Below are 26212 nucleotides of genomic sequence, written 5' to 3'. Positions count from 1 at the left end.
GTAAAGACTACTGAGGCATATGTCAGGGGAGAGGTAAGGCAGGCAGTAGCAGTGGCTTTCTGTATTTGATCAGACAAATTTGTTTTGGATCAACTGAGCATACCTAACGTTTGGTTGATCTTCTGTGTTACTTGGTGAATGTGTACATCAAATTTTAGGTGTTCGTCAATAGAAATTCCAAGTAGTTTAGTGCTGTAGATTAATTCAGTTAATGTGCCATCAGATAATTGAATGATAAATGGGTTGAGCAGTGTTCACATTGGTTTAGGTGTGACTAGCATACATTTTATTTTCTTGATGCTTAGGACTAGGGTAGATTCCAGAAGTCAGGTTTCCACAGATGTGATGGAATGCTGAGTGACCTTCTGAAATTCATGGTTAGAGGGACCTGAACAGATGATGGTGGAGTCGTTCTTTCAGTAAAATTGTCTTTAATCCTTCCAAGTTCAGTTACTTTCTTTTAGCCTGCCCCTTGCTTCTTTTTTTTACCTTCTCTTGTGTAACAATGGTGGCATTTTCTGTAGCCTAAATGTTTTGTGAGTGAACAATGTTATCATTCCCTATAATCTGGGTAACACATATCAGAGTGCCCTTTTGTTTAGTATATTTCTCTTAGCATTATATACACTAGTCAAATTACTTGCCTTCCTAGTTTTGTTGTGAACGTCTGTTTCTTGCTTTATTTTCTCCAACATGCTCTGAATCAACAGATTGTTGTATATTTGTATCATGAATTCCAAAGGTGGTATCAAGTTCAGCAACTGTTAAGTGATCTTTAACAGCAGAAGGCACTTCCCTTCCTAAATGTGTTCCATTTCCACTTTGCCTAGCATTACTTATATCAATCAGCTCAGTGATTAATGTATGTAAGAGTCTTCTAAGCTGTGCCAGTTGCACAAGTAAAAACATCCTCAGCAAGTCGAGATTTACTATAATTTAATAGTAAGCAAATCATCCAACTTACAACATGAAAAACACAGGTTTCCGATGTCATCGTGTGTTACTTTTTGCAATAATCCATGACTGGGTATGGGCAATCAAGGATTTATCCATGGTTGACATAGTTTCATCACGAAGCCCACATGATTAAACAAAAGCCAGCCGTGGGTAAATCCTTGGTTACTCACATTCAGGAGTGGATTACTGCTATTATACATTGACATTACATAAGAAAGAAAAGTCTTACTTTTTTAAACAGTCATTGTATAATTGGAATGTAGTGTCCTGCATTTTCTCTGTCAGCGCATATCCAGCAGTTGCACTGTGCATGTGTAAGTTGTGAACTTATCAACGTTTACTTACACAGCGCATCACTAAAAGATAAGCAGCTTTACGATATGAGCTGCTTTACTTGTTGCTGTAGTTGAAACAAGTGCACTGATGCATGAAGTAAAAAACTCTCTACATGGCGTGTAAGTTTGAGACAACACCTGCTGTATAAGCAGATCCTGTGGTATACAGAGATATATATAACCTTGAGTGAAGTTCTGGTGTCTCAGTTTCAATTAATAAGCTGAGATACTTGAAGATAACATCCTGATGGTGACAGAGTATCTATCTGCTCCTTTGGTCAAGAATTACTGGCAAAGTCAAAGTAACAGGGGGCCAAAGAATCAAAATCAGGGACATATTTTTTTTAAAATATTAAGCTCCAGGGGCAAAACTGACCAATAACTGTGCTGACTTCCAAAGGTCTTTAGTCCTGTCCAGGTAAAACCTGAGCTGTCTATGCACATCAAAAGAATGTAGGATCCTTTCCCCTCTATTTCGAGGATTAGGAAAAAAAGTAGGAAGGTGTATGGACTGATTAAGAGTCAGGCTAGAAACCACCTTAGGCATAAAAGAGGGATTAGACCTTTGAGGGGTAGCCACCTGCCACCTAGAAGATTTATAACCTCTAGTCCTAGAGCGGTTCTGTCTGCTGGTTTCAGGAAACATCCATCTCTTAGAAGGGTAATTCCTGCTGAAGCGAGGAGGTTGAACTTGCAGAAGGTTTTAACTGTTTGCATAGACTTGGCCTTATCCTCCATCTTTTTGAGCACTTTCTTCTGCTTTGCTGCCAAAAAAGACTGTTCTTATGCAAAGGTACAGCTAAAAGCTTAGACTTGACAGGCTCTGGAAGGGGCTGCTCCCTGTGCCAAGCGTGCCTTCTAATAACAGAGCCAGTAGCTGTAGCCCCTACAGGAGGTTTCTAGAATGTCAAAACCAAAATGTAATGAATGTTTATTGACAAGACTGGCAGAATTCAGCAAATCCTGCATATCTTTACTCTCTGCCAAAAGAGGCACACTTGCAACCTTTGACTTAATAGCCTCCAAGGTGTGTTGCTGATACTTAAGCATATGAAAAAGGCAATTAGTAGACCTAATAGCAAGAGTGACAGAGGTATAAACTTTTTTACCCCACCTATCAAGGTTCCTAGATCCCGTTGGAAGGAACAGGATTTTTTGGTAACAGTGGCCTTAACTCCTTTAGGCCCCTGGGTCAGCTAGCGGCTTCCTAAAAAGAAACAAATGAGAATCAGGGACTCTATAGTACCTATCAGGTTTCCTGGTAGCAGGAGGAACTGAATTTGGAGTCAAGGAATTTTCCAGAAAAACATCATCAACCACTTCCAACACTGGAGGAATAGCCAGAGGCTTATGCTGAAGCAAATCCAAAAACTCCCTGATCCTTTTCTTAGATTGGGGATAATCCTGACCTTCCCATTTAAAATGCTCCCTGAGAGTATTCAAAGTATCACCAAAAGAGAAATCCTCTGGAGGAGAAGAAGAAGGAATGGATTCATCTACATCTGAATACTCAAAAGGAGAAAAAAACCTGAGAAACTTCCTCTTCATCAGCAGAAATGCTAGAAGTATCAGAACCTGAATAAAACAAAGACTCAGGGGAGATATCCCTACCCCTTTTTGAAGGAGGAGGCTGTAAACCCCTAATAAGAGTCAAAAGGTCATAAGCCATTTTAATCATTTGAGACTGAGGGAATGAGAGGAAACTGGAGCCTGTTTCTTCACAGGCTTATGACTGGAAGATTTACCTGCAAGTCTGAAGGACTCAGGAGGCCTGGCAACCACTGAAGTAGTGGCAGAGGTTGTCGGTATGAGCTTGCTGTCTGAACAAAGAACAGAGGCCTCAGACATCGAGCCAGCTTAGAGGCTCTGGATCCAGCTGAAGAGACAACAGGCAGAAGGTCAGAAGATAAAATAGAAGCCGGAGGCCTGAGGGACTCTGAAATGGTCTCAACCGAGGCCTGTGGTTGAAAATCCACGGACTGCAGGGGCTGCAAAGGTGCCTCACTGGCTACCGCAGGACTGACAACCAACTTAACATCATCTGAAGACTTGACCTTCTGAAGCCTGTCACGGTCCTTGTCCTTACGCTTCTTAAGGATATCCGAAGACTGAAGACCAGCGGCCGCCATACCGACAAACTTAGACCACACTCCAAAATGCTTAGCTAAAAGCTTAGCCAGGCAACGAAAAGTACGCAGATTAAAGGAAGCACAGAGGTCACAATTAGGAATGTCGTGGTCAAGGCCTAAACAAATAATACAATAGGAATGAAAATCTCTATGGGGAATCTGCTTTCTAGGTAAGACAATTACTGACTTTTTCTGACAGTCGTTAAGGCAAGAAAAGAGTATCCCCAACGAGGTACTTAGCTGTAGTAGACTTCAACTTTGTAGTCGGAAACCAAAAAGGTAAACTTCCAACCAGCACTCGTGGCAAAAGTGCTTCTGCTTTGGGCTCTGCAACAAGGACTGAGGAAGTAATGTCAGCCGCCTCCTTCTGTATCGGACGTCCTGACATCTTTTACAACCGACGACAGCCGATGTCATATTTACTTACCTTTGGTATTCTGGCCAATCAAGAGCCAGATAACCCTTTGGTTAGGACTGCAACAGTGAAACATGATGAACATCAACAGGTTTTGAATCAATATGCATTTTCTAAACACTGAAAAGTATGTAATTCTAATTTTTGGCATTATTAAATGACTGTAGTCCTTAGTGATTTACCAGAAAATCAAATATTTTATGAGGGGACAGGGCAAACATATGAAGTAAAATCAAGAACATTCTGCAAAATTCTGGACATTTGACAGGTATGGCTGAGACCGAGAGTGAATGGACCATGTCAGCTCACCCGTGACCCAAAATCGGTCTATAAAGCCCTTGACTTCGTTTGTGAATAACCTCTTTAGTGGGTCCTCTAATAAACTGTCAGGATATCCCCTCTGTTTGAACATATGGGTGATAAATTCCAACTCAATTAGAAAGTCAACATCCTCCAAACATGAATGCCTCCCGATATGCAGGCATAAATGAGACTATTAGTATTGCCAGTGTTTTAAAACTTGATCAAATTTCAGGATAGTTTTAAGAGGTAAAAGTTAAGACAAATATTTATGTATAACTATGTAGTGATGGAGTTTAGTTTAATATTGTGGGTTAAATTGATTTAAAATGGTTTTAAATGCAATTTTAGTAACTGTTTTTTAATATGAGTACAATTCTTGTGAGTATTGCTTTAAATTTCAACGATTGTACACACTGATTAATTGAAAGGGGTATTTAATTTGGTTGGGTGACTGTAATGTTTCTTTGTTCTGAGGAAGTCTCTGTAATGGAGAGGAAAGTGCTTAACATTTTGTTAATAAATTTTGGTGTCCTTTGGATTGTTCACATACTTCTGCTTTTATTCTGTGGTTTACTACTTTCTAGTGGTTACCTGGTAACATTATAACTACCAGCAGAGTGTACAGAACTGTTACCAGATTACTGGTGCAGTGCTGTGTAATTAAGCAAGTCACCATTATGGTTAGCCATAGGGCTCTTTTCTACTTGAGTATTTGCCTCCTACCCCTGTAACTAAAGTACACTGACTCTTGTCTCTCTGATCCTAATTTTTACAGGTATACCTTTGTACCTTTCTGTCTTTCTAACACTCAGCCATAGATTCCTGTTGAAAGTTTTACTTACTTGTCTGACATTTGAACAAGTAACCCTCAAAATTGTATACTGTTGGTCTGTCTTTCCTGCTAAACATAAGTAAAATTAAAGTGCTGAGTGCAAGTAAAATTAAAGTGCTGAGTGCAAGTAACATTAAAGTGCTGAGTGCAGATTTTAGGCCCTTACATTCAACTTGCCTCTGGTGTGGTGTCTTGAGTCAATCAATGTATTTCTCTAACCACTCCTACTGCCTTCCCTTTTCCCCCACCCCCTCTTTCCTCATACAGGCTAAACTGCTACAACTTAGTACTAGGCATCATTTTCAAATCTAGGTGCTTAAGATTTCCCTCTCTTCCCCCCTTGGCTGACCTGGTGTGACTCAGTGTAAGTTTCTTTATTGTATGATTTTTTTTTTACTGTTTTTTTTGGGTGTAACTGAATGACCTGATGCTCCCACCTAAAGCTCTGAAAATTTACTCTAAACTCATAACCTACACCAACAAATACCCTGCAAGAGTATAAAACACAGTCTAAAACATAGTTCATAGGTTCATAGGTTCATACTAGGCTATCTGCCCTGGGGCAATTATAAGCCTAGCCCGATTCTGTATGGCTTACGCCACCCCTTGATTTGAGTACACTGTGCCCTTTTTAAGGTTTAGTTTACTGTGCCTCTGTCTAATAGTGACACGGGAGTAATCCCTGGGACAAACCTATGATTCCCCATCCACTTATCGAGATTCTTCTTGAAGAGATTCAGTGAGGTGCTCTGCCTCACATGAACTGGAATTCTATTCCAGAGCGAAGGGAGCCTCTGGGTTATGAACCTGTCCCTCCAGCAAGTTCTATTTATTTCTGTGCTGAGGTTTCAAGTCCCTCGAGCGTGTGGCTCTAAGGGATTTAGATTTACTGAGGTGGAGCATATCCATTAATTCTGGATTTGACATAGCTTTGTATGTCAGGCATAGATCGCCTCGACGTAGGCGGTATGCAACTGAGTAGAGCTGGAGTTTTTTTTAACCGAGCAGTATATGGCATCTGTTTGAGACCCTTGATCCTCTTGGTGAGATACTTTTGGGGTCTTTCTAATTGCTGCAGGTGTCGGGTAAGGTACATCCCAAAAGGGGCATTGTATTCTATGATGGGCCTGATGAGGGATGAATAAAGGGGCACGATTACCTCTCTTGATCTAGATGTGAAACCCTTCGTGATGAGGTGGGCTATGTAGAAGGTCTTTCTAACCACTTTGGCAATGTGGTTTTCAAAGGAGAGATTGCTATCAACTTGGGTCCCCAGGTCCCTAATAACTTTCTCTGTACTTAATGGGTTTCCGCCTATGTGGTAATTTGTGGGCACATTGTTTTTGCCAAAGGGTATGACTATACATTTTTGGCATTTAGCTTTAAACCATGGTGCTGGCACCAGTTATCTGTCTCTGTGAGACCTTTTTGAAGGATGTTTGTGTCAGCTGGAGAGTTGATTATGGCGCCCAGTTTGCAGTCGTCTGCGAACTTGGTGAGCCATAGTCCTCCCACGTTTGCCTGTACCTCGGAAAAGTATATACCGAACAAGAGTGGTCCCAGGACAGAACCCTGTGGGACGCCACTTGTGACCGGTTTCGAGTCTGACATGGCTCCAGGGCTCCAGCAACTCTCACTCTGTGGGTTCTGTCTTTGAGCCAGTTTGTGACCCATCTTGTGACATAGGGGTTTATATTTAAGCTGGATAGCTTATCTATGATGCCCGAGTGGGGTATTGTGTCAAATGTCTTTGCAAGGTCCAGATAGGCTGTGTGGACTACCCTCCCTTCATCTATGGCTTTGGTGACTGTTTCAAAGAAGTCAACCAGGTTCAAAAGGCAGGATCTGCCCTTGACAAAGCCGAACTGGGTAGGATCTAGTGTCTGTAGGTCCCCAATGTCTTTGTTTATGAGCTCCATGATGATCCTCTCCATAGCCTTGCAGACTAAGCTAGTCAGGCTTATGGGCGATAGTTTCCAGGGTCCGTAGAGGCTCCACCTTTGTGGAGTGGGACCACTGTTGCTGTACGCCATTCTGTGGGCACATATCCTGTAGTGAGGCTGAGATTGTATAGCTGTTTTATTTGAGGGATTATTTCCTCTTGTAGTTCATGTAGGACGCAACCTGGGACGCCATCTGGTCCCATGGAAGCAGTGCTTTTTTGCTTTGGAGAGGGCAGCCTTCACCTGAGCATCTGAGATGTTTGGGAGGCAGCCCTCTGCTGGGATAGATATCTTGCTCTTTTGGGGGGGAGGGGGTGGAGAAGTTTGCACTGAACCTGTCTGCCAGGATATTGGCGATGTCTGTGGGTTCAGTGTATTTTTTGTCGTTTAGAATCAACTCAGAACAAGTCTGGGAGTTGCATCCCAGGTTTCTAACATAACTGAAAAAAGCCTTATGATTGTCTTTGGTGTCCTGTGCAATTTTTCTCTCGAAGCTGGCCTTGGAGGATTTTATGAGGGATCGTAATTTTTTGCTAGTACTGATCAGAGATGCCTTCCCTATTAGGGATTTTGCTCTATCATGTAGTAGCTTCCTCCTTCTGTTGTACAGTTTATTTATGGCAGGGGTCCACCAGACTGGACACCTGCCTTTGGATGATTGGGTCTTGGTTTTGTTTGGGATAGCATGATCCATGCATTCCTGGAGATGTCCATAGAATGCATTTATATAGGATTAGTGTATAAGTGTATAACTTAGTGTGAAATATAGTTGAAAATACAGTTTAAAACCACAGCCATTAAATTAACACTAAATACATACCATACGACTCCAGAAAGCCTAAGAAAACAGTTGTAGTCAGTGTTAGCCCCGCTCGGGCTAGCTCTGCGCACCTCCCGGCCCCCAATTCCCATCCACCCCCAGTACCACTAAATTTATAGTTACTCAACCACACCCCCTGTTATAACATCCTATCAGCTTTCACCTAACATACTCTTTCCACCCTGTTATAACATCCTATCAACCTTCACCTAACATACTTTCTCCACCCACTCTATTACCTCTAAATTTACCATCAGATCTTCTGCTGTTGTGCCATACAAACAACAGGTCCTAACTACTTTACTCCTCCTCTCATAATGCTATACTCCTCTTTACTACCCTTTCTGCTGGCCACTTATTTACTCACCTTGTATGAAAACCAGTTTCTCATTGGTTATCAGTACCCAAAAGGCCATACTATCACCCCAGCTGTAAAGCAACCCACCTTCAGCCATGCTAATATTAATGGATCCAACTCAACATCTTGCTCACTCTTTCAGCATACCAACCCCTGGCACATTAGCCCTAGATCTAGACAATACTACAAACTTATAAACAAACTCCTGAAAAGTATCACTAACCACAGACCTAGCCTAATACTCGGTGGTGATATTCACCCCAACCCTGGCCCATCCACTTCTGATATATACACCCCCTCTACTTGTAACCTAAGCTCTAAAACTATTATCAACAGACCAACTAACTCTCTCCTGGCTTGTCATCTCAATATTAGAAGCATTAACAACAAGGTACATGAACTACATGCACTCCTGGCTGTCCACTCCCCTGAGATTCTCTGTCTATCTGAAGCCTAGTTAAAACCTAACACTACCAACAATTAAATGTTACCACCTTGGTATAACATACACAGGCAGGATCATGTTTCCACGAAGGGGGTGAGGTAGCTATACTCTACAAATCTGAGTTGAATGTGACCATAGATGTTACTCAACCAACTCAGATTAATAACTCCGAAATTCTTGCCACTAGATTGCAACTTAACAAAAGTAAATGCATCAACATAATCTGCATGTATATTCCCCCAGGTAACAATATAGCCACACTTGAAGATACCCTACATTGGCTATCATGTTATTACCCCCAAGAAACCCTACTACTCGGAGATTTTAACATAGACTGGGGCACCTGTTCCTCAGAATCCCCATCTATCCATATTAACCAGCATGCATTTACACAAATCATAACCACCCCTACCAGGCTAGGTAAACCCAACCAAAAAGCAAGTATACTCGACTGGGTACTCTTAAATAGTAACTCCCAACTCTATACCGCTGGTACCCTCCCTGATGACCTAAGCGACCACCTATATAGTTAAGCAAAAAGCCATTAATCCCAAACAACCCTTACTCAGAAAAGTTAGAAACAAAAAAGACTTTGACCCTGCCAAATTCCAACAGTAACTTAACTCATCTATTCTAAAACACCTCCCCTTAGAGGAGGCAGTTGCATATTTTAACAACAAATTTCTTGAAACTCTTGATTTGCATGCACCTGTCCGTTCAAAGAGAACAAAAGCAAAAACTGCACCATGGCTTTCTAAAGAGTCTAGACTAAAAATTACCAGTAGAAACACATTTTGGGCTCTATGGCGCTCTACTAAAGACCCCCAAGATCATGTTAAATACAGGCAAGCTAGGAATGAAACTAAAAAATCCATTTTACAAGACAAAAAACAATACTATTGTAATTTGCAAACAGCAAACCAGAACAATCCTCAGAAGTTCTGGACAGGTCTGAATAATCTACTTTATCCTGGAAAAAACTTCTACCCCTATCCCTGCTGCTACCATTGATAAACCCCCCCGAGGATGTTTCAGATAGTTTTAACCATTTCTTTACTGAGACAATTCAAGCCCTAGCTAGCCAACTACCTCCCAGCTCCCCTGGCCCTGATAGTACCATCCCTATGAACCTACTCTTGTTCAGCTTCCAACCAGTGTGCACGTCACTTATCCATACCTTGATCAAAAAATTAAAACCCACCACACTCTACGCTAATCAACTCCCCGCCGAATACCTTCAAAAATTAGCTGATGCTATTGCCTACCCAGTATCAATATTAATTAATCGTACCATAACAGAGGCCGAAATTCCCACCATTTGGAAAACATCCTACTTAATCACACTACATAAAGGAGGCTCCTCCACTGACTTCTCCAATTATAGACCAATAGCTATACTTTCTCCACTTGCAAAGATTATGGAAAAATGTATACACAAACAACTCATGCACCACCTAATCCAGAATCACCTCATGGCAGATACCCAACACGGCTTCCATCCACACCACAGCACTACTTCAGCCCTACTAGCTTTTACCAATACCATAAACAATAGCCGTAATAATAATCACATATCCTCAGCCCTCTTCCTGGATCTTTCCAAGGCATTTGACATGGTTGACCAACAACTTCTGATTCACACCCTGCAAACTTTCTGTCTAGATTCTAAAGCCCTTCAATGGATTAAATCCTACCTCAATGGGAGACAGCAGGCTGTTCTTTGGCAGAACAAGCTCTCTAACCTACTATCTAACACCCTTGGAGTACCACAAGGCTCCATACTAGGGCCCCTACTATTTTCCATCTTTATTAACGACTTGTATACTGTCATCCCAAATGTCAGCTGTATCCAATATGCTGATGACTCCACTCTGATTTGCTCAGCTACAGCTCCTACAGATTTATGGTCTGCTACCCAGTCCACCTTTAATACTATAGAAAACTGTCTCTCTGAACGTTGATTGATGCTAAATCTAAAAAAAACTAAAATACTGTTATTCTCACCAACACAAATGTCTGCTGTTTTACCTTTACCATAAATGCAAATGGCACAATAATCTCCCCCGACCCCTCTACAAAACTATTAGGTGTCATTATTGATAATAACCTAAAATTCGACCTACATGTAAACCAGTCAATCAAAACCATCAATAAAAAACTAGGGTCACTTTATAGAATAAAAGCCTTCCTTACCCCTCCAGCCAAAATTGCCATAGCTCGCTCTCACCTACTTTCAACACTTCTATATGCATCCTCCCTACTCTCTAATCTAAACAAGACTGTACTTAATAAACTCTCAACCTGTTATAATCACATTGCCAGGTTTGCCACTGGCCTGCCTTTTAGAACACACCACTGCATCAATCTTAACCAGATTTGGTGGCTTGAACTACCCAGTCTAATCCAATATAACCGACTGATTATGGCTAATAAAGTCCTTTATAATCCGGATAATACTCCGGCACTTTACCCCCTATGACAATCCACGACTGCTTCGATCCTCGAACAGACTAATTCAGACAATCAAAATTAACAATGCAGCCGGTGATTCCCTCTTTGCAAACTCTGCAGGCAGAGCCTGGAACTCATTTCCAGCTGATATTACTTTGCTCTCCTCCCTAGGCCAATTTAAAACTAGGCTCAAACAACATCTGGCACTAAACTGGCTTTGCCACTGCAATAAGCCTGGCTAACTCTCATCAAGAATGTGAAAAATCTATTAATCAGATTACTGGTGAACTTACCCCTGACTGTCACCAGGGAGTAACTCTAACCTGTTGAACTTGTCTATTCATGTTTGCTTATGTATTCTTTGTCTATACCATATTTGTAAAATGTTTTCATTGTTTTGATTGTATCTGCTTGCCTTGGAACTTTTCTCCCTGGGCCTCCGCTGAAAATGGACATGAATCCAGTCGGACTATCCCGGTCAACAAATGTAAAATAAATAAAATAATCTTAACATGGTGATTCATACGGGATGTTGTTTCCTTTCAGAATAATAAATAAATTAGGTCTTGTTAAGAGTGAAGAAGAGGCGTAAGTCACATAGCGAAGTCTGTACAGCATCAAAGCTAAGTTGCAGCTTGTTTGCCACTTTAGAGGAATACAGCAGAACAATAGAAATATTTTTATTTTGATTTTTATGTGCTTATGGCATTTATAATACAGCATCTATTTAGAAATAATTGACAGTAAGAATTTATAATCCAGAATAATATAAGCATGAAGATAATACTTTGTGACTGCAAAACATGCTATCTTTCCAGCTTTGCGACTACAGGGTACTCTCAAAATGACAGTATCAAATATTTCTGGCACAATACATGCTACAATTCCCATAATGTATTTGGGCATTCAGGATTAGGTTAGCTAAGTTTTTTCTTAAAAATACATCAACGTGTTTCTTTTAAAACAGCCTATAAAAAGAAGATACCAAAGTAGTAAGTGTTTACTTTTTAAGTCCTAACTCAAAAGTGATCATTACTTAATTAACTAGATCGTTCACATTCAATTCTTCAACATCTTCTTTATTCTGTTCAGTGGTTTGGGGAAGACAGAGCTAATACTGGCAAGGAATGAGCATAAGTCAGGGAAGCAATCTTGGGTGGTATGCTAGTCCACAGCATACACGCACACACATGCACACACTCACACATGCAAACATGCACACATGCATATGAGCAATCATTGAGGACTTACAGTTCCACCCATCAGCATGCACTTGTTGCAGTACTGAGTATCTGTACTTCATGGCACACTGATGGAATGGGTCTATATTACGTGATCAAACAGTCAAATGTTTGAACACGTAATAATCGACCCCCAAATATCGAAATGTCATAATCTCAAACTGCAAAACACCCAAACAAACCATTAAAATGCTCTAAGCACAGACAATGGAAAACTTCTGCACTGTAAGGAGATCTCCATTGAACTGTTCGACATTCTGACGGTTCGATATTTAGTGGTCGATTATTATGTGTTCGAACATTTGACTGTTTGATCACGTAATATAGACCCAATGGAATGAACTGAGCACACTAGCTGAAATAAATATGACAGAGATCCAGTGTTCTTTATGTACAGTTATCAGTCGTGTGATGTTATAGGAACCTAAATATTCAGAGTCTATTTATGGTTTTTATATTAATGCTGAATACTGTTACCAAAAATAATAAATCATCCACAACTGACTTATTAACGGATTACAAATGAAGTGTCTGATGAAACTTTTGGCCTACCTCAGCATAACCTCTAAAAAAATAAATAAATAAATTGAACAAATTGTAACTTAGATCCATACCTTCTGATGTACTTTACTGGCTGCAATGGTCATGTTGCGCAAGTCCTGTTCACTACAATCATTGTCATTTTTGCAGCAGCTAGCTGGGATACCATGTTCAGCCCAGTAGGCACTGGCACTCCAGTTGTAATAGCTCTGTACACCACAGCAATTCAACTAGAAAAAGAAACACAGGAATTATTAACAGTAGAGAGAATAACAGCAGCTGCTCTTGCTGAAGATGCCTACCTGCTACAAGGGAAAACATCTATGAATTTGCAACACTACTGCAGATTACTAACCCCTCATCTGGTCACAGTTGTTTTTTTGTTTTAATCTGGCTTCAGCACTTTAAAATTCTTTAAATACAATTACATTAGTAGCATTCATACCACTCAACGTCTTAGTAAAAGAAATGTGGACAGAGCCTAAAATATTGGGGAGACAAAGGCTCAAAAATAGGGACAGATTTTAAATATTACTCAAACTTAGAAAGTTGCTAGAACAGGATACGTGTTATGCATTTTCTGAAGGTTATGAAGTTTGAAACTCAAATTATGTCATTATTGACATTAATCAGACTAAAAATACGAAACAAAATTTTGGATATTCCATGAAAATCTGGACAGTTGAGCAATATGGTAGCATTGTTGCATAAAAGGGATCAGAGCAGACCTCATATAGGGTCCTTACACAAGGGAAAGGACTGACCAGGAAAATTTAGAAACCTGATATTTCTGTGAGAGTGCAAAATGAAAAAGAGAGACCAGCAGCTGTAGCATCAATTTGCTTTATTAGGCTAGTAATAAAAAACTACATAACCATACAACACAGACCGGTTTTGGCAAAAAAACTTCAATGCCTTCCTCAGTGTAAATGTGTTCGTATCAAACATTTCCCATATATAACTTAATTCAAATCACATGATCCAATTAAAGATGCTCGTTTAGTCTTGGGGGGAATAATCCCCCTAATTTAATAATCCACTTTTTCTCTTTCTGGTCCAAAATGTGATGCCAGCCAGGTTTATTGGATCTGTGTGCTATCATTCTGTCAATAATAACAAAATTTAAAGAGGCAGCTGGATGTATTAATGTGCATTTGTATAAGGCATTCGTATTTTCATATTATATGGCTGAAGATTGTTTTGCTGATGATGTAATTAGATTTTGTAGAAATTTAAATTTAAAATCGTTTTTTCATGGCAAAGAGACTGTTGATACCCAGAATGAGTTCAGATACCACAGCTCTACATTCATGCCTCCTATGCATCATACTGTTTCTTTGTTTCAGAATGCTATACTCAAAGATCTACATTTTTATTCCAAGGAAATCAGGGTGAAACCCAGCAACATATCCAGGGCTGATATGGAGGTCATTTTGAATTTGGCCAATAATCATCAATTGGTCATACTGATGGCTGATAAGGGTGGTGCTGTTGTAGTTCAGAATTGGACTCAATATGATACTGAGGCCAAAAGGCAACTTATGGATGGCAGGTATTATTCACATTTAGTTACTAACCCTACTCCACTTTTTAAGAGATAAATTGATGAATTTCTAGCACTAGCAAAGGATGAAGGGATTATTACACAAAAGACCTTACAACATCTCACGGTGGATGAACCGGCACACCAATATATTTTTCTGCCCAAAATACACAAACATGCCAATCCCACTGGTAGACCTACTGTTTTGGGCAGGAACTCTAACTGAACCACTTTCTTTATTTTTAACCAGATACTTGAAGCTTCTTCTCAAATGGGTATGTACGAGGTTACAAGATACCACGGAATTTCTTAGGGTTATTGCAGACATGCAGTTGGAACCAGGTTGGTTGCTCTGTACTCTCGATGTAAAAGCACTTTATAATAATATCCCTCATAGAGTTGGCATCGATGCATTGGAATATTGGTTGTACAAATCAGACCTATACCAACCTGGTTTCAACACCTTCCTCATTGTTGTTACTGAACATGTTCTCACTAAGAATGCCTTTTTTTATCAGGGTGAATGTTATCTTCAAAATAAGGGAACTGCCATGGGGGCATCTTTTGCCCCTATTTATGCTGACTTATTCATGGCTTTTGTCAAGGAACAAATCATTTACGATCAATTCCACAATTTATACCTTGATGAAATTGACATTTGGAAGAGGTATTTGGATGATTGCTGGTTGGTGTGGAGGTCCGATGTCGATTATTTACATGAGTTTGTAGATTATTTAAATGAAAACAAATGGGGAATTGAATTTATGGTTAATTATGATCTAAATAATATCATCTTCTTGGATGTTATGGTTGAGAGAAATCTTGATAACACACTCTCCACTTGTGTGCACAGTAAATTTCCCCAGTATAATTCCCTCCTCCACGCAACCAGCTATCATCCTCCTCATGTCTGCAATAATATTCCTAAGTCCCAGTTTATACGGGGAAAACTTATCTGTTCTGATGAACATTCATATGAATAATTCAAACAAGATCCTATTTCTAGATTTAAAGATAGGGACTATCAATCTGGTTATATATATTGGGCTTCCAACACAGCTGACCACTTGGCCAGGGCTGATCTCCTTCAATATAAAGTCAAAACTGATCATGACAATTCTACCATTAGATTTGTAACCACATATGGTAGGAATACCAACTCACTTATGCAAAGTGTTCGATGCCACTGGAATGTGTTGCTGACTGACCATACATTGTCTGGCATTTTACCTGCTACATGTTCTTTTTCTTTCAGAAAAGGCAAGAATCTGGGTTCTTATTTCAATCACTACAAACATCACACATCATCCGATATGTCCCTAACACAAACTACTTTACTGGGGATTGGTTGATTGGTTGTTTTCCCTGTGGCAACTGTTGCTATTGTTCCAAAATTACTAAATCAAAAACCTTTAGTAGTAGTAACACTGGTCACATTTTTGATATTTCCTATTATGCCAACTGTCAGTCAGATTGGGTAATTTATTTAGCCACATGCCATTGTTCAGCATTCTATGTAGGGCAAACTTCACGTCCTGTGAAGTTTTGGACAGGTGAACATTTTTGTGATATTAGCAATAAGAAAAATACGAATGCCTTATACAAACACACGTTAATGCATCCAGCTGCCTCTTTTAATTTTGTTATTATTGACAGAATTATAGAACACAGATCCAATAAAGCTGGCTGGCACCACATTTTGGACCACACGGAGAAAAAGTGGATTATTACATTTATTTCTCCCAGGACTAAATGAGCATCTTTAATTGGATCATGTGATTTGAATTAAGCTATATATGGGAAATGTTTGATACTAACACATTTGCACACTGAGGAAGGCATTGAAGTTTATTTTGCTGAAACCGGTCTGTGTTGTATGGTTATGTAGTTTTTTTACTACTAGCCTAATAAAGCAAATTGATGCTACAGCTGCTGGTCTCTCTTTTTCATTTTGCATTCTGCTTTGGTTTGAGTCCTTGCAGCCGCCATACTTGCAGAGTCTCTTGGTGTTTGCTCTTTCTGTGAGAGTGCCAATAGCTTTGACATCTTCCAGTGCTATCTTATAGGTGTAAAATTACTCTGTTTCATGTTGCCTCTTATTTGCGTTACAAAATGTTACAGCATTTCTTACTTTTACTGCTTTGGTAACTCTGCTATCATTCATCTTTGTGAAATTTGAAAAGGGCAATTTATGATGCTCAGCAGAACAGCCTTCTTACAGAAAACAACACTGGGCCATATCCATGGGTTCAGAAACACACAGTGGACAAGCCTAGGTAGCTCTGGTTTCCATGAGGGCTCTTACTTTATGAATACAGAATCTTATGAGTCTTTTATACCAAAATCTACAAAGCCTAGGCCTCAGTAGTGACTATAAATAAAGCTGTTCACAGACAGGGCAGCTGCTTTACATCAGAGCTTCTTTCATCCATTGTTCTGAATGAGTAACTGTTTAGGCATTATATGTTAACTGCCTTTGTAAGCCAGCTCCAGGGTATCAGGGACAGCTTTCCAAATTGCAGTGCTGAGCCCCCCCCCCCCCCTCCAAGCCTATGAATAGCTCTGGATCATTAAAAGGCTTTCTGGGAGAGAAGACGGCTGGGAATGTTAAAGACTTCAACTCATTTCAACAAGGAGGAGTGCTACAGTCATTTTGTGGCTGACCTTTAGCAGAAAATAGTGGTTCTCTCATTTTCAGTGCAGACAGCAGCTTGGGGTGGTGGAGTAAGAGACACATATGCGTATGAGCAGCATCATTACTTGTCCCACCTCTTTCAAAGGAGCAACACACTGAGAATGTCAACGTATCTTTTCTTTGAACTATTTGGAGTTCGAAACTCACAGTTCCACCATCACTGTTATGTCGACTATCCTACATGTTGAACTGAGATTCAGTCAGTTATTTCAGTACAGGACGAAAGGCCACCTGGTAATATAACAGCGGATTCTAGTGCTGCTTCGAAAGCTCCAGGACAGACATAGCACTACTGCAATAAAAAACAATGAAGCTCCTTTTCAGTAAAATAAAGTAAATTGATATCAGTATCTAATTATTTAAATGTAGAACATTTTATAAGCATTGTACTTTGCAATACCTCAAGAACTGATGTTACAATATTTAATTTCCTCTTAATAAAAGTTCTTAAAAGCAGCAAAAACAAGCCTGCAGTCTACATGGCAGCTTCAAAGTAGTAAGTGCTGCTACTTCGGATACACAGCAAACACAGGTAAACATTTACTGCATGGCTTTGTGCAACAGAGCTCTGTTTTCAAGTAGATCCTGAATGAACAAACCTGTACTTGGGGGTCAGTATTGTACTCTTCCCTGCCTCATTTAATGTTGCCTGAACTATACAAATGCTATAAAAAACAGGCACAGATTGTTGTCAAAAAATATTTTTTAAACTTACATGACGTTGCACACTATCCACAGCTCGACCTCTTTCATCATTCCCATTATACTCTAAGACAGCTTCAGTGTAAGTCCGAAGGAAAGTATCTTTGATCTAGGAAAAAAAAATGCTTAATCACAAAAAAATCAAGCGGCTCTGTATTACTGGCTTTTTTATAGGATTTTATAGTACTTTTTACAAATGCCATTAAACTCACAATCATGCCTTTAAGGATAATGGATAAACTACCACTAGTAAACAAACTGATACAGCTCTAAATCAGGTTATTCTACCAAGTGTCTTGTACACGCTTGCTTTAAGTCATCCATGTATGGTACTTTCTCATTCGTTTGATGTTCATAGTTTCAAAGGTTGTTACTGGGCTAATGACCACTAGGGTCCTTACAAGCCTAGCCAATCACCCCAAACCATTTGGGCTCCAAGTATCATATGGGGGGGGGGCATGTTAGTAGGCAGGTAGCCAAGCATTTGTGGAGGGAGTGTTAGGATGATACTTTTCTCATTGGTGGCCTCTCTCGACAAGTGACATGGGGGCCAGACAAGGGGTAAATTTATGACTTCCCATACAACTGGTTTCGTTTGAATAGGGTCAGAGATGATCACTTTTTGCATGCATGGGGAACCTATTCCATAGTGCGGGATCCAATGGGACACACATCTGTCTCTCCAGCACATTCTGTATATGTCACAAGGGAAGTTCAGATCCCTGGATCTAGTGTTTCTTGTGCTGTCTGTTTTGTACATGTGCAACACATCCATCAGGACTGGATCTGATGAAGCCCTATAAGTCAGTCAAAGATCCCCTCTCAGCAGTCTGTAGGAGATAGAATACACAGACAAAGCCATTAGGCAATCAGTGTGTAGGACAGGGTATTCATGCCCTGAAATTTTCTGGTGAGAAACCAAGACACCTTTGTGGGCATTCCAACTGTTCTACGTGTCTGGTTAGATTTATGCCAAAGGGGACATTATATTCAATGACAGGTCTGATAAGGACCAAGTAGAGTGGTACTATAACATCCTCAGACCTGGATGCCATACCTTTACTTATAGGTTGGATGACAAAATGATTTTCTTATTATCTTAGGTACATGTTGGTCAAAGGCCAGATTGCTAACTACATATGTTCCCAGATCCCTTACTACTGAGGTCAAATCTTCGGTCATTTTATCAATGGAGTCATTAATTTGGGTCTACAGTTTCCCAAAGGGCATTATATTAAATTTTTTTGGCATTCCGTTTTACGGTACGGCCTTGGCACCAATCATTTGTCTGTCCTAACTCCAAACTAACCAAGTAAAGTTGTATCTCTTACATATGAACCAACAGCATTATTCTACAAGATAGCTGAAAAACACACACACACACACACACACACACACACACACACACACACACACACACAACAATGTATTCCCTGTTCTCCTACCTGAACTAACCACTTGACTGAGCCATTGACTGCACTAGCTGAATGCAACTGACCTGTTTGTTCCTGCACAAAGCCATGGGGGACAGGCCATGGGATCAGCTCACCAGTTCCCAACCATGGATGCTATATGCTGTGCCCCCTACCAGGACATAGCAAAAGCCATATGATCTATTCATTACCTGCATTGTGATGCTCAACTAATATGAGAACTGGGCCCATTCACTCCCCAGGGTGACAGTCATCCATCTACTTTATACAGTGGTGTGATTCACCTGCCCCATCACCCCATTAGTGACTTCTTTACTACTAAAAATAAGAATGTTGTAGGATGGGAATGATTTGGGGGGGGGGGGGCTGTCCGTATACTAAAAAGAAACAAAACTGAAGCACTGTCCTAACATTTCATTTTAGGGGGTTGGTGGTACCAAAGTACTAGACAAGCGTTTAACATTGAGTGGGACGGCTTCTCTATACATTGTCAAGATACTTTTTTCTCAAGTGTCAGATGCCTGAGCGGCAGAATGCCAAAGAACAGAACAGATCTCTGTTTTCCATAAGAGGTGACTGCAGTACTATTTGTAAATTTGCACCAGCAGCAAATCATTTGTTTTGAGAGATTTCTTTCTTCTTTGTGTTTGTGTGACCAAAGAGTTGGTATATATACGTTTGGTGAGTATTGGGGCTTGCTCCACACAGTGGAGGCTACAGGAGTCTTTCCCCTGCAAAAGCTGCTTACAGTTTAGTTTTTCACCCTTGTGTGTTTCAGGCATTAGTTTTGGCATTGTAGTCTGGATTTTAGGAGTTTATGTTTCAACAGTGGAATAAAGCAGGAGTGACAGAGGCCATAGTGAAAATGATTAAATAAAAACGACAATAACTTTTGGGGGGGGACAAATTTATTTAAATTTTATTAAGTAGTTAGCATTACTGAACAATAGCTCATTTACAAATATAGGATTCTGAAAGAACAACTGTAATAACAGGCTAACTAAGACACTGCTATCATTTTTCAACAGCTCGACAAAACAGAAGATCTGAAGTAAGAGCTTATATAAACTTTGAACTATATGATATCATAAAAATGGGCATCAAATCTGTTTATGCATTTGTGTCTCAGAAATTATTGAGAATGTTTTGATGTACAAGAAATGGGAGGTTGGGAGGGTGGTCTAATGGTTAAGGTGTTTGCCTTACAAACACAATGTGCAGGGTTTGAGTCTCACAAGGGATAGTTGGCTAGGCTTAAAATGGCTCGCAAGGGCAGTTAGCTTAGTACTAATCTATGAACCTATGAACCTATAAAATGGTGTGCGCATGTAACAGATTGGTGAAACCAGCAAGGATATTATGACAGATTCACCGTTTGAATACTTTAGAAACTCTCCAAATAAAACAGCAGGGGCAGATATCTGTGGTATTCTATTCTGATTAGCCTGTTTTAGTTAGTACATATACACCCTATATATTCTATCATCTCTACAGTCTATACAACAGAAAGAACAATACTCTAGTTAGAAATCTTAGTGCAGTGTGAATTTTACTTTCTTTTTCTCTTCCCTGCATAACTAAACCTGTCTCATCTGCTGAGGTGGTAACAATCCTAATGTTACACAAATATAATACTTGTTGCAGTTGAAAATAAACAATGCAATTGGAGAAGGAACAGTAATAGTTGTGGATATGGTTGTCACAGGCCAGTACAATCAAAATAACCATTCCATTACAGGCACTGCTCTATTGCAAACAACTGAAGGTCGCAAAGAGAAGAGAGTTAATTGTAATAATAAAGACATTTGAATGTTAACTCCAACTGGAAATCAGAACAAGCAGAACTCTGTTGTGTATATTGCATACCACATTTATATTTCAATATCCCTTTTTGACACATACAACTTACAAACTGTATGAAAAAACATATACTAACCTCATGTCGGAACACAAAGCCAGAAATACCAGCTACCAGCTCCGCCAAAAAGACAAGAGAAAGGAACATTGCATACTAGAATAAAAGAAGTAAAATAACAGTCAATTTAAACTTCATACAGTGCAATGCAGAATAATTTCCAAAAAAACTGACAGATACAGTATAGACCTAGGTTCTAGGATGTGGAAAACAAACAAACTCAGTCAAGTTCCCTATGTGACAAGTCATCATTATGCCTCAGTGCCTTTTAAAGGAAACCACTGCTTGTGAATTATATCCAATGCATATGTACTAGTCATCTTCAGGACAAGAAGAGGAGAAACTGATAAGCTACTCCCCCACCTCACCCCACCCTGTGAGTATGGATTGCGGTTCATGTGTGACTAAGCTGAATGCAGTTGCATGTCAGAAGAAGCTGCTCGGCCATTTGAAGCAAAGGGAGAACAGAGCAAAACTTAACTGGATCATGCACAGCTCAATATTGAACTGCAATTCTAAGGACACTGCAACTTATAGAACATAGAAAGAGGGGCAGGCCAGTACATTTCAGACAGATTAACAGTGTTCATCAGTCACTGCTGCAGTAACTTAAGCTATATGGGTTATAACCTACCAAGGATATGACAACCAGCCAGCATCCAAAGTTTTAGGGCAACTTCCATGCACCTTAATCACTGAAGGGTTTGAGGAGTGCCATATGAATTCAGTGGTTAGAGTGCTAAACCTTCAGAACTTTCATGCCATCTCCCTGCAAGCTTCTAGTGATTAATGATTGGCTACTGCTTCACCAAGGCAAGGAAGACAAGTACCCTTCTGGGGAAAACTTTGCACTTTACAATTTTTCAGAAGAAAAGTTTACTTTTTTTCATATAGATCTTATTTTTCATACAAGAGAATGTGTCTTTAGTGGTTGCCACTAAAACATTTCCTCAAAAACTGGACTTGTTTAATTTAACTGGATGAAAGCTGTTTAAAAGGATTTTGTCAGTAAAACCCTTACTTTTTGTGTGGAAAAGTATAGAAAAAGACTAACTAGTGTTTTTCAGGATTGTCTCTAAATATTTTACCACTTCCTGGCACTATTACTTGCTTTTAAAGCACTTTTTGGCTAAGCATGGAGCAGAATGAGAATGAGATCTGCAAAGATATGAAATTAAGGTGTAATTAATTGTCTCCACCAGCAGATGTCCTTCTTTCATAAAATATAGTAGTCTTTTTAGGTAAAGTGTTTTTAATGCATATTCATTCATATATTAAACATTATTTATTTAATAAAAGAATGTTATAGTGAATGTATTTTACTGTTGTAATAAAAGTATTTAATATTTATATAATATATACAGTTTTTTAACCGATTTTAAATGAAATGGAGAGCATACAAATAATTAATTAGTCTGAAGGTTGATTAGTGGATTTATAATGAAGTGTGTATTTGATAGGTTATGATGTTTTAAATTGGTATAAAAGGTGTATCTGTGATTAATTAATTCATCTGATGAAGTCCATTTGTGACGAAAACGCTTGTTTTGTGGAAGGCGTTCATATGTTATTTCTTCGTGTTGGTGTACTTGTGGTTGGATTAAACTTGAAGGTGTTTGCCTATTTTGTCTTCGGTTCCTGTTTTTGTGGAGTTTGGTTTGAGATATCGCTTTTTTCCGTGGTTAAGCATGGAGCAGGCTTCAGGCTCTTCCATTCTTCCCTCTCCTGTTTGTAAAAAGAAGAAAGTTTCAAAGGAGTCTTTGGTAGTCAGCCCAGCTTCGTTAATCCCTCAGTTGCCAATGAGTGACTCCACTGTGGCCAAATCAGATATTTTAGAGTGTTCATCTTCTCTCGAACCTGCTGGCATTGTTTCTTGAGAAGCTGCTACAGACCAGGAGTTAAGTACATCCTCTGTGATTGAGTGTCCTTGTCAGGCAAGACAGAACCACTTTTGTTGGTTTTGAAGGACAGGATGGGCAATGTTTTATCACAAAGCTGTACTATGATGCCCAATTCCCAGGAAAGTGCTCCTTCCATGGATTGGTCATTTTTTAGGTAGTCAAAATGTTAGGCATATTTCTCCTGTTTCACAGAGAAGAGACAGGGATGATTGGTTGAGGTTTGTTAAAGGTTTATTTCAAACCATTAACTCCTTAAATTCTGTTTTTTCAAAACCTTATAAAAGAAAATCAATTTCCTCTGTTTCAGATTCTGATTCCCAGTCTGAAGTCAAGAAGCAGATTGCGATTGTTTTTCCTTAGCTATCTACCCCTCAAGAAGAGAAATCTGATTTTGACAGAGTTTTTGTTCAGATTTTCCCTCTGGGGAGTTATCAGAAAGTTTCAGTGGGAACAGACTGAGATGATTCCAGTATCCCAGACAAGATGTTATGACTTATTACAATTGGATTTTCCTCAACCTGTAGCTGCCCCCCCCCCATTTTACCAGCATTACAATATGTTTTCTTTTCTTTTTATCAGCTCGCAGTATGCCTGACCATCAACCACCTGCCCCTAAACAGTCTGACAGATTATACAAGGTTCCCCAGACCAACAAATATTTACTTTCAAATTCTGACCCTGATGTTATTTCATTGGCAAAACCTTCTACTGGCAAACACATAATGAATGCTAACCCTATACATTCTGATAAAAATGGGAAAGTCTTTGAATGATTTTGGGAATTAACTATATTCTTCTGCTACTTTAATCTTTAGAATTTTAAACTGTCGGGCTCATATGTTGACATTCCTGCAGATTTCTTTTGAGAATGAGAAGATTAACTGCTAACCTTCCTTCTAGTTTTTATTACACTGGTGATGAAGTTTTGCTATAACCTTACGAAAGCGCTCAATCCTATTTGTGAATAAAGTGTGGTAACTGTGGAACTTTCTTCTTTTGCCTGCTTCAACAGAGGTTTTGGTTTATTTGTTGGTTCTTAGTTCATGTTTTTTGGTTGTCACCATGTCCTCTGGAGAGGGAGTGAATGGAGGATCCACTTCACCTGGTCCTACTTTTGAAGAACTTCATTTCAATGTTCGACAGTTAACTAAATTGGTTAAACAGCTGTTGGAATGCAATGGTGCAACTGGCACGTCAGGTCAGCATTCCTCTGACTTTTTAAACACTCTGGTTTGCTTGAGAGGAGCCTCTAATGTTAATACCCCAGTTGGTGTGGGGGAAACGGATTGTGCTAATTTGGACAGCTGGCTGCGCTCCACTATTCGCCTCACCCAAGGTGGGAATGGTACTGGGTTCTAAAAAGAATCTATAGCTGAACTGGAAAACACCTTACTATGGTGTCAAACGTTACAAGTAGAGAACGCATTCTTGGACGAATACATTAACACCGAAAGAATCCCTAAGGGACTCTGCCTTTGGAAGTGTCCAAACGGCTTAGTGGCTGGGTCTCCTTTACATTTGGAATTGGTTGATTTCTTTAACAAGCAAGGTGTGGAACTCTTGCAGATTTTGAAAAAACATAACCAAATTACAATTGAATCCCTTATTAAAGAAGCTGACCATCTGGATTCTAAAATTAAAAAAGATGTGTTATTCACGATACAAAGGGAGGATTACAATAGTATTTTTCAGAAGATAGATTCGGTGATTAGTGACATACAGAAACGTAAATGTCACAAGCTTGAACGAGACCGAGTTGAATATCTGGAGGGGAGAGCTTACCTTAAACTTATAGGTCAGCAAAGGAAGCCCAATGAAGCGATGAGTGAGTTCAATCAAGGAGCCAATCACACAGGAGATGTAAGAGATGACTGAGAGGAAGTAGCTGCCGTCCCTTTAGAACAGCTCTTGCCCAGATGGTCCGAAAGAATAAACAACCGCAACAATGGCCCACAGAGGAACTATCATGGTGGCCCATATCAGCAGACTTACCATCCACAAGCTTGGAACCAGGGGAAGAGGTGTGGGGTGAACAGACAACAGAATTACTGTTAGAATCCAGCTTAGGGCTGGATGGACCATCAAACGACTCGGGTACTGTAACCGGGGTTTCTCCAAGCATTTTAACTAACTGGAGTGGATATTTTAAAATCTACAATTATTCTGACTGTGAATTTAACAAAAATCTGTGTTTGTTGCTAAGTAAAGGATTGACGTTTGTGCCAATGGCATTATCTCGGATTTAAACTTTGGTTATTGACTTAAAACTTTTCTTACAAAAGCTTAATTTGAAAATATTGTTTAAGGGGGTTGAGAACTCCCTAACGTCTAATGTTCTATGAAGAAACAATATTTTTTAATCCAAAGCTTGCAACGCCTTTAATAATGTTTGAAAAGATTTGTGAGTGGAATTTTAAGACCTTAACCAGTAATCAAAACAGGGATGCAAATGTTTTTAATTTAAGTGACTGTGAACAGAGGTTACTTAAGGAGCTTATTGGGAATAAAGAGATTCAAGTTATGAAACCAGACAAGGGTGGGGGTATGGTCATCATGTCTAGGACAAATTACCTTGAAAGGATGTTTAAACATGTCTTTGATGAGGATTTTTATGACCAAACCTCTCTGAATTTTATTAACATTTCCTACAAGATTAGGATTTTTCTGAGACATGTTTGACCAAGGTGAAATAACTAGTGAGATTTATGAATATCTACAGGTTAAATTTCCTCTTGTAGCCACCCTGTTTGGTATCCCAAAAATACATAAGTGTTTAGCTGACCCCCATGCGGCTGATAGTGAGTGGTAGAACCTCTATTAAACACCCTATGGCTGTATTTATTGATCAGAAAGTAAAATCCCTTGTATATGCAGAATCACATATTAAGGGTTGGGAGGGTGGCCTAATGGTTAAGGTGTTTGCCTTACAAACACAAGGTGCAGGGTTTGAGTCTCACGAGGGATAAGTGGCTAGGCTTAAAATGGCTCGCAAGGGCAGTTAGCTTAGTACTAACCTATGAGCCTAACCTATGATCCTAAGGATTTGTGGGACTTTTTACATAAGTTAAGAAATGTATGTTATAGTCCTAAATTTGCATTTGTCACTACTGACATAGTCAACTTATTCAATGTAATTCTTCAGGATGAGGGTTTGGAGATGTTTCGTGGATTTATATTCAAATCAGGGGCCTTCAGTAATAATGAAATGAATGTATTAAATGCCCTTTTAGAGATGGTGCTAAAAAACAATTTTG

The 26212-nt window shown here is 39.5% G+C and overlaps 1 protein-coding gene across 2 annotated transcripts in view; it reads right to left on the bottom strand.

The window, feature by feature from the left end:
* The window catches only part of TSPAN7 (tetraspanin 7), a 769211-nt gene that overhangs the window by 85851 nt on the left and 657148 nt on the right, over positions 1–26212 (bottom strand). For both annotated transcript variants that reach the window (XM_044072310.1, XM_044072309.1), the window contains exons 3-5: positions 21079–21153; positions 17723–17818; positions 12844–12999 (exon numbers count right to left, since the gene is read on the bottom strand). In XM_044072310.1, coding sequence (XP_043928245.1) covers positions 12844–12999; positions 17723–17818; positions 21079–21153 — 327 coding nt within the window. The remainder of the gene's footprint in view (positions 1–12843; positions 13000–17722; positions 17819–21078; positions 21154–26212) is intronic.

Source organism: Protopterus annectens, chromosome 5.part0 (assembly GCF_019279795.1).
Source record: "Protopterus annectens isolate FY-2018-M chromosome 5.part0, PAN1.0, whole genome shotgun sequence".
In the NCBI taxonomy this organism is placed as follows: Eukaryota; Metazoa; Chordata; order Ceratodontiformes; family Protopteridae; genus Protopterus; species Protopterus annectens.
This window is presented reverse-complemented; position numbering and strand designations above follow the sequence as displayed.